The sequence below is a fragment of the Danio aesculapii genome, chromosome 15 (genome assembly GCF_903798145.1).
Source record: "Danio aesculapii chromosome 15, fDanAes4.1, whole genome shotgun sequence".
Classification (NCBI taxonomy): domain Eukaryota; kingdom Metazoa; phylum Chordata; class Actinopteri; order Cypriniformes; family Danionidae; genus Danio; species Danio aesculapii.
The window spans coordinates 47852225-47861700 of record NC_079449.1 but is presented as its reverse complement, the minus strand read 5'-3'; the positions used below and the strand labels follow the sequence as shown (position 1 = coordinate 47861700).

Below are 9476 nucleotides of genomic sequence, written 5' to 3'. Positions count from 1 at the left end.
ACAGCTAATAGAGAAGAGGTGAGCACTGGATTTGTCTTAACATACCATCTACAGGCCATGAGATATTTTAAAGGAGCCATATAGTGCATTGATTCAGTAAGTTAGGGCGTACTCACACTATGCTATCCGAACCGTGCCCAGGCCCGTTTCCTGGATCGTTTGAGAAGTGTGAGTGCTCTGAATCTGGCTCAGGCACGGTTCACTTGGCCGGCCCTGGCCCGGATGGAAGAGGTGTGCCAAAGCCCGGTTCACTTGGGCTTTGACGCGGTACACTTGTGTGTGAGTGCAAAACAAGCCCGAAACTGAAAGCGAGACGGGACTTTTAAGGGACTGTTTCATATGTGTTTATTAATCATTCTTACTGTTTGATGAACGCAAACTGTCATAGTTTATTAAAGACGCAAACCTCTCCTAATTCCTGCAGCACGAGGACTTTATGATTGTTTATGAGCATCAAAAGTGGATGATCTGTTCGGTGAAATATTTGACTGTGTGTCGCTGCATATCAAATGATTTAAACGACAATAAAACTGAAGAAATCTCCACTGTGCTGAGCGAGAGCGCTTCTGACCAGTGCATCATTGACATGACATAAGCGTGCCCAGGCCCAAATGTAATGTGAGTGCGGGCTGTCGGGGGAGACGGGAGGGGGGACAAGCGTGCTTTGGCCCGGTTCAAGGAAACTGTATATAGTGTGAGTACACCCTAAATCGTTCTTGATATCCACATAGTAAGGATTTGGCTTCGTTTCTGGATAATGTTTTATATCACCTGTTTTATTTGCTCATTTATTACCATGGAATCACTATCACTAGAATCAGAAGGTCCTTATTGACCATATTTGGAATGGTCGTAAGTATAAATGAGCTCTGCAGCTTCATGGTGAAATGCACTCTAATAATCATATTTCATTTGTCAAAAATACTGCATTTTAACAAATATAGTATATGCCTTTTTAAAATCGTTATAACTGAAGTGATTTAGAGATTAATTTATCTAGATGTAGTGAGATATTTAATATAAACCACCAGGGTAACTTAATGTGGATGACATAGAGGTTGAATTATAATTAAACTCAACAAAAGGGATAGGCAGAGATGTATTTAGAGATGTATTTTAAAGGTGTAATGTGTATGAAAACACAGACAGGAATTAATATACCTCTGCGTAAACATATTCGTTTTTGACGTTTATTGGAATTATTTCAGTCAAGAAAAATAAGAGGAAGACCTAAGTGATATGACATAATAAATAAATAAATGTGCATTGAACACTTAGGCTCAACTGTTTACATGTGTTGCCTCATTACAAACAATATACATGTTAAATTATGAAAAGATGGAGCTAAACAGACCTTATGCTTGATCTGGGTGGCGATGAATACATTTATAATCCGTATATCCTGCATTTTACAATCTGACAGCTGTGAAGAGAAGTAAGCCCATTATTGCATGTCTTATGCAAAGCGCTGTCTCATGTTTTTTAAACTTCTAAGCATTGTTTGACTGGATTGTACCGGTGCCATCATACTTGTGCGTCACTTAGCAGCATAAAGAAAAAAATGGGTATCCCTTTACTTTGATGGTCCCTTTAATGAAGTTTTTAGTGAATTACATCTACATGCCAACTAATTCTCAATAGATTAGACTGTTAGGTTGGGGTTAGGGTCAGTGTAAATTGATGTACTCGCAAAGTTTCTTATAGTCAGTTAAATGTCTATTAAAGGCGCAGTATCAACAGATATTAAGCAGACAGTCTACTAATACTCAAATGAGAAGTAATTGGCATGTAGTTGCAATGAAACTTTTAGTCAACAAAATATGCAATAGGGACCATCAAAATAAAGTTTTACCAAACAATTTAAAGATTCAGTGTGCCTTTGCAAAGTCTCTTTATTCAATAGTATTTAGATTTAAAATGATCATTGTTGTAATCTCACTGGGAAACTCTGTGGCCAATCAAACACAGCCTGGAACATGCATATTAATGATCCCACGTGCAATGTAACACTCAGTGTTTTGTTCAGATTGGCATGGATTTCACTCAGATTAAACACTCAAATATACATGAGAATGAGGAACAGAACTGTGTTTGAGGCTCATTTTCATGTAACGACCTCTTATTATTCAGCTATGCCAAGATATATCCAGATTATCATTATGCGGCACCTTTAAGAGGAAGTCAAGTGAGAAACTGACTGTGCTGGTTTCCTGTAGGTATGTGGACAGCAAGTTGTTGAGCTCGGTCATCGAGCTGCTTCATGCTCTGTGGTTCACTAACCTGGGTGATAAGGAGAGTAAAACAGAAGCCAGCAGCACGACATCAGAGCAGCTGCAGACGTCAGGAAAGTGTCTTCCTCTGCCCATCATCAACGAGTTCCTGTGCACACTGCTCTCGGTCATTAGGCATCTGCGGTAAGAGCTGAACATATCACTCATTACACACAAACACGAGCTTCTTACAAGGATAAACCAGCAGTTTGATCTCACTGTGTAATAGCTGGACTCAAAACTCTACAATGCTTCAACGTTCTGTTATAAACACGGCGTGTCAGGATTTATAACTGCACAAAATCCTGAATTCTGCTTGCTTCCTAATTTAATTGAGATGTTTACTGACTGCATCTCTGCTTAAAGTTCAAAGTCAAATATTATGTACTGTTTGATCTTGTTGTGTTTTTGCTCAGGAGTGGAGTTAGCAGTCTACAGCTGCAGCAGTTCCTGCACACACTCTCCTCTGTACTGGTGCATTGTGGGACAGCTATGAACGCTCATAAAGAGGCCGGCTGGCTGACGCTGCACCCACACAAACTCTCCTGCTCTGAAGTCCTCAGTCTCCTGCAGCGCTGGACAGCACTTTCCCATGATGCCTCGCTCGCGTCTGCACTTCAGACTGTTGGAAACAAACACAAAGTCAAAGAGCTGATGGGTAAGATTATAAAGGGATCATAGCATCAGTACAAGCTGTAGGAGTAGTTTATTCTTTTGAAATAAATGTCTCTTTTTGTCAGTGGTAACCGAACTGGGGTGCGTTTCCCAAAACAACGATATAACTCACGGCTGAACTATCATAGTACAATGCATCGTTTGGGAAATGAATGATGTAGCGACGAGTGTTTCCCAAAACTGTGCTGCTTTGTCGCAGATCCATCATTTGAACGGTGTTAGTTATAACGTAAAACGCCCATAATGACACTCTAAATGGGGTGAAGTAACGCATTTAACACAAGGTCCAATATTAGTTTTGATGATAACATGCACTCGTTTTCCATATTAATTAAAATATAAGTAAACGGCACATATAAGACCAATGTTTCCTTTACAAATATTATTTGAGAATATGCCATATTCCATGCTAAAACATAAAACCACTTAGCTAACACGTATTCTAATCTCATCTAGATTGTTAGGTTGGTGTTTGTACTTTACAGTAGGCAATTTATTATTATTAAAGAAAAAAATCATAATCTACTTCTACTAATTATTATTATTATTATTATTATTATTATTATTATTATTATTATTATTATAATTATTAATATTATTAATATTATTATTATTATTATCATCATTATTATTATCATTATTATTATTATTATTACTAATATTAGTATTATTATTATTATTATTATTATCATCATCATTATTATTATTATTATTATTATAATTATTATAATTATTACTATTATTATTATTATTATTATTATCATCATCATTATTATTATCATTATTATTATTATAATTATTATTATTATTATTATTATTATTATCATTATTATTATTATTATTATTATTATCATTATTATTATTATTATTATTATTATTATCATTATTATTCTTATTATTATTATCATTATTATTATTATTATTATCATTATTATTATTATCATATTATTATTATTATCATATTATTATTATTATTATTATTATTATTACCATTATTATTATTATTATCATTATTATTATTATTATTATTATTATTATTATTATTATCATCATCATTATTATTATTGTTATTATTATCATCATTATTATTATCATTATTATTATTATTATTATTATTATTATCATCATTATTATTATTGTTATTATTATCATTATTATTATTATTATCATCATTTCAAAACCCTACTGATACCCAACTTTTGAACAGTAGTGTACACATGGCCAATCTTTGACCTTGACCTTGTGGAAGCTTGATGAATGTTAGACACAGATCACACGCGTATGACACATTCTTGTTCCTGACTAAACCTTTCATGCGTTTACTCAGGCTCTGGAAGAGAAAAAGGCCAAGGAAAATGCCACTCGACGAAGCACGGCCCACTTCCAATGGAAAAACAGTGCGAAAATGCAGACGTGCAAGATCAGGCTGTGCTGGACGAGTGTAAACCGCATCTGAGAAACATCCTCTTACACTGGGAACCCAAAGAGAAAGAGCTTTTAACTTCCAAATCTCAAACCCTCCCAGACAAACCAGATTCAAGTGGTTTAAGCAATACAACTGCATGTGTGATTTTTAAGTGGGCCCTCAAGACACTGACGGAGAGGCAGTATGATGATAAATGCACCTTAGCGCTCTTAAAATGGACGCACAGCACCATATTGCCGCACAGAAGTATTATAGACGCAGTGCTGTCCGATGAAGGAGTGAGAAAAGATTTGCTGAGATTATTTCACCTCAGCGCTCAGGAAGGAACGCTGAACACACTTGAACTCTTCTCCACAGTCATGCTTGATTTGCTGGAGGCTCACAGAGACCGTCTGAATGCTGGACATCAGACGCTGATACAGACCTGCTTGCTTACAAACACAGATGATGAGGCCGAGAAAGGTAAGACTGCAACCCTCAACACTCTGCCCCATTCACTAGAAACTGACTCTTAAGCCTGTTTCACACTGCAAGCGTGAGCAGAGCGTGTTTTTCTGACGTCCATGTAAACAGATTAGAGCTTTTATACTGCGCGCAGCAGCAGCGTGTCAGTGCGAGGCGTGAGCGTCGCTGAAGCAGCAGTGCGATAGGCTATTTTTACCGTGCTGCTCACGCTCAATTAAAGTGACAGTGCATTGATAATGACCCAAAACACATTGAATGACATTAAAAAGTACCAATTTTACCCAATAAATGCGCTAATAATATCCACTGATTTATATATAGTCATTTAAATTAACTTAAACGATTAAAAACTGCAATAAACATTTATGAAGCCTGAACTACAAAGCCAATTGTAAAACAACTCTAGTATCAGTTCTGCTTAAGTTGCTCACTAGTGTTGCAGGAGAGGGGAAATAGAAAGTGGCCGCTTTAAGACTGCTATTTACAGGAGTTGTAGTCCATAGTGAAGTGTATTGTGGGTAGTGTAGTTCAACACATATGCTGGGTGATGTGAGCTCGCTGTGTGCTGTGCAGCTGAAGCAGAGGAAGACAGCTTTATTCGGCTTTGTTTTATGTTCACTCAAGTTATTCCACCTGGGAGCTGCTTTGCACTGTCAACCTGACAACACGGAAATAAGTAAAAGAAGCGCATGCATTGATTACTTTTGTCCGTCTCATCCTTTGCACGTGCTGTTACTCTGCTACTGGACATTACTGAAACGGAGAAAGAAACACTAGTCTGATCATGTAATATCATTATAACTATATTGTATAAATGTTATAATAACTAGGCCTAAAACAACCTGACAATCAAAAACCAAATGACGTGATAACACAGGCGATTGTCCTCTGAGTGCACTAGACGTGAATGACACTCCTCATAGAGCTTGAGAAGCACACAGTACTGTATGATCTGTATCATTAGTAAAATAAAGACTTGCAGGTTAAAGAAACAGCACAGGAGGAGGTCGCCGCGAGCCTTGGTGTATATGACAAGTTATTTAAAGTGTATTTATATATATATATATAGAGAGAGAGAGAGAGAGAGAGAGAGAGAGAGAGAGAGAGAGAGAGATATGTAACTAGATAGAATAGACAGAGATAGATTGATCTCTGCAGCAGCTGCCGTAGAGCTGAGTGCTGCAGACGCAGCTGGTGTGAAAGGCAAACGCCTGCGTGCTGCTTCTGCACTCCATCTGCTCTGCGCACGCTCTGCTCACGCTTGCGGTGTGAAACAGGCGTTAGCTAGGGCTACATGGTAATATTTAGTTTTTCAGCAATATACATTGTGATATGAAATATAATTCACCAGATGGATTGAGTAACTGTTTTTGAGAAGAATTTACTTCAGGTTGTTTGGGGGGATTATTTTATAGGGGATTGCTTCTGCTTAAATGATTAACATTAACTTTAAACTAGCTTGTTTGCAAAAAGAGATGTGCTAAAACACTTTGTTCACTTCATAACCTTAAATCTAATGTTTTTAAACCTGTATAAAGCGAGCAAGTGTTTGAGTTCTGCAGTGTTTCGTCTCTGTCCGCTGATGTCTTTCTGTTTGTTGTGTTCATTGACAGAAACGGGGTTGAATCTGCTGTCGCTGTATTTGTACGAGTTGTGGAGCGAAGCCCAGTCACCTGACCTCCTGCTGACCCACGCCAGACTCATCTGCAGCGGGACGTCCAGCAAAAAGCCCAAGTCACACATACTGCACATCTGCAAGGACATTCTGGCTGCGCTGCACTCATGACATCATCATCATCATCATCATCATCATCATCATCATCTCTCTGTATGACAACAGGCCTTTTTTAATCAAATTATTAATAATAAAAGAGATGAGCGAGTCTTTCATAAGTACTTTATTTGTTTAAAGAGGAATATAAAAGGTGTCTGGATCATTCTGAGTGGTTTTTTTTGATGTAGGGATATTTCAGATTCCCAATATTGATGTACATCTGTGTCCACGTTATGTATAAGTAGTGCTGGGTAAAGGCTAACCCCAATTAATCGCTCAGTTTGTTTTGATCTAATTTATGTTTGTGTATTATATATAACAAAACAGTTTAGTGACAGATTTAAATTGATGTATAGTTTGTATCCTATACATATGCTTTATATCTAAATATAAATAAAGATGCTCAAATAGATGTATGATAAATGTACACAGTATACACACTTAAATTCTAACAAAACAAACTTTTATTTTGGATGCGGTATATATATATATACGCACAAATATATAATAAAATAGAGTTATACAATTGTTATATTGCTTGCATTGTGAGTTTATATACAGTTAAAGTCAGAATTATTAGCCCCCCTGAATTATTACCCCCACACCACCTGTTTATTTATTTTTACGAAGAGAAGATTTTCTAAACACACATTTCTAAACATGTTAGTTTTAATAACACATCTCTAATAACTGATTTATTTTATCTTTGTCATGATGACAGTAAATAATATTAGACTAGATATTATTCAAGACACTTCTATACAGCTTAAAGTGACATTTAAAGGCTTAACTAGGGTAATTAGTCAGGTTAGGGTAATTAGGCAAGTTATTGTATAATGATGGTTTGTTCTGTAGACTATCAAAAATATAAAGCTTTAAGGGGCTAATAATTTTGACCTTAAAATGGGTTTTAAAAAATAAAAAACTGCTTTTATTCTAGCTGAAATAAAACAAATAAGACTTTCTCCAGAAGAAAAAATATTATCAGACATACTGTGAACATTTCCTTGCTCTGTTAAGCATCATTTGGGAAATATTTAAAAAAGAAAATTAAATGGGGGGCTAATAATTCTGACTTCAGCTGTACATAGAAGTAAACACAAAAAATCGAGTAGTTACTTTCACTAAAACTGAGTAAACCTGTTATAACTTGAAACTGTTTACGTTTTAGAATGTATTAAGTAAATAAAATGTGCATAATTATAACAAATTACATGAATATTAACAAATAACTTACTCACTTTAGGTAAAGTCAACTAATTACTTTAAAAGTGACTGTTTAACCTAAAAAGGTGAGTAAAGCAGTCACATTTAAAGCGAAAGGCTTTTTAGTGTACATTAAACCAAATAAGTTTTATACAAGTTTTGCAAAAATGTCAAAAGATGGATGAAATATGCATCGTCAACATTCAGTTTACCAGATATATTTCTGTAAAAGTACTTAAAGTGAGTTTATTCAAATATATATAAAGATTAATTAATGTTTATAACAATACATTGTATTATTATACTTTAAATGACTAAAATATATAAACTATAAATATTGAAATGGTTATTTTTAGGTTAGGTAAAATTGCAGTTTGATGCTGCAAATCCATTTTGACAGAGAAAAGAAGAGCTATCCATCATGATCTTGTCAGTTGTTTATTGTGATTGATTAATCATTATCTGTTGTCACTTTAAGCTTTGTGAAGACCAGGATATGGGTTTGCTTCTTGAAGATGCTCCTTAATAGTGTCTTTACTGAGGAGATCCATAACCTTTCATCAGTGGCAAACCAGATTTTTGGACTCGAGGGCCCCTGCATGAATACAAACATTCACTGTGTAAAATAGAATTAAAGAAGCGGTTTTATCAATTATTTGAGTACTGACAACTCTCTAAAATAAGCAAGGCTATAAAATAAAAACACAATAGAAAATAAAAATAGCAAGATTTCATACACTCACCATAATTATTTAATAAAAAGCTGCAGGGAAACTAGCTTTTTTTATTCTTACCTTGGCAGTTGTCCTGAATGTGAAATAAGTGACAAAATCAAGAAGAAGAAGCCAATGAACGCAGCTAGAATCATCCAGAATATCAGCACAATCGAATCTAAATTGTATATAAAAAACACTGTTAGATATCATAGCAGCTGATGAATAAACTAATGTCAGAGTCACTTACATCTGCTGTACTTCAGTGTACTCGCATTCACCAAGACTGGATCCACGTAATCATAGTAGTACTCATAACCCCACACGTACTCTGATGAGTTTTTCATTTTCTTTGGAGTTTGTGAATGTGAAACGGCACCAGAAGCCTGAGTGATTTTAAATCCTTGATCCCGCCCATGAGAATCACGGTTACGAAAACACAATGAAGCCACGTCCCCTTCGTAGAAGATTCATTTATTTCATTTTGTTTGAAGGTTCACATTTCTCTTACATGTTATTGGTTCAGTTCAGTCCATCTAACCTGTCCAATCTATTTTGATTGGGGGGAAATTTCAGATTCAGAAATGTGCTGTACATCTGTGTCCACATTATATAGTGAAATTGTTATACATATGGTATATATTTACAAAAGTCAGTTTATATACATGGGAGTATTTGCTGTAAAATGCGACGAGTTACTTGGAGCGAGTAAACATGTCATAGCTTTAAGTTAAACTCACTTTTTTTTAATTATGCACAATTAATGTGTTAATTAAATTAACTGCATAATTATACATTGTTTTAAACAGTATTATAAAAGTTTTAAAGCAGTAGGTTTACTCGCTTTAGTTAAAGTCAGTGTACATAAAATGAAATGAATGGGTTACTTTTATTTAACTTTTGTAGAAATGTCAAAATATGGATGAAATTATTCATCCTTAACATTC

The 9476-nt window shown here is 35.2% G+C and overlaps 2 protein-coding genes across 2 annotated transcripts in view; one reads left to right on the top strand and one right to left on the bottom strand.

Annotated features, from left to right (window-relative positions):
• The window catches only part of urb1 (URB1 ribosome biogenesis homolog), a 54190-nt gene extending 47417 nt beyond the window's left edge, over positions 1-6773 (top strand). The window contains exons 37-41 of the mRNA XM_056473447.1: positions 1-18; positions 2217-2414; positions 2687-2928; positions 4273-4833; positions 6450-6773. The exon at positions 1-18 is cut by the window's left edge and continues 92 nt beyond it. Coding sequence (XP_056329422.1) covers positions 1-18; positions 2217-2414; positions 2687-2928; positions 4273-4833; positions 6450-6622 — 1192 coding nt within the window. The 3' untranslated portion in view covers positions 6623-6773. The remainder of the gene's footprint in view (positions 19-2216; positions 2415-2686; positions 2929-4272; positions 4834-6449) is intronic.
• A 1465-nt stretch (positions 6774-8238) lies between these two features.
• On the bottom strand, positions 8239-9114 carry LOC130242259 (melanocortin-2 receptor accessory protein-like). The gene is made up of 3 exons (XM_056474312.1): positions 8780-9114; positions 8611-8707; positions 8239-8411 (listed from the first exon to the last, which is right to left on the bottom strand). Exons 1-3 carry the CDS (start codon positions 8874-8876, stop codon positions 8351-8353), a joined length of 255 nt encoding a protein of 84 aa, XP_056330287.1. The 5' UTR covers positions 8877-9114; the 3' UTR covers positions 8239-8350.
• Between the last annotated feature and the right edge of the window lie 362 nt (positions 9115-9476).

Bases quoted from the DNA above. Each gene is read 5' to 3' on its own strand.
- LOC130242259 (XM_056474312.1), bottom strand. From the start codon at position 8,876: ATGAAAAACTCATCAGAGTACGTGTGGGGTTATGAGTACTACTATGAT. The intron at 8,708-8,779 runs GTAAGTGACTCT...TATACAATTTAG, and splicing joins TACACTGAAGTACAGCAGAT to ATTCGATTGTGCTGATATTC. The intron at 8,412-8,610 runs GTAAGAATAAAA...GTATTCATGCAG, and splicing joins CATTCAGGACAACTGCCAAG to GGGCCCTCGAGTCCAAAAAT.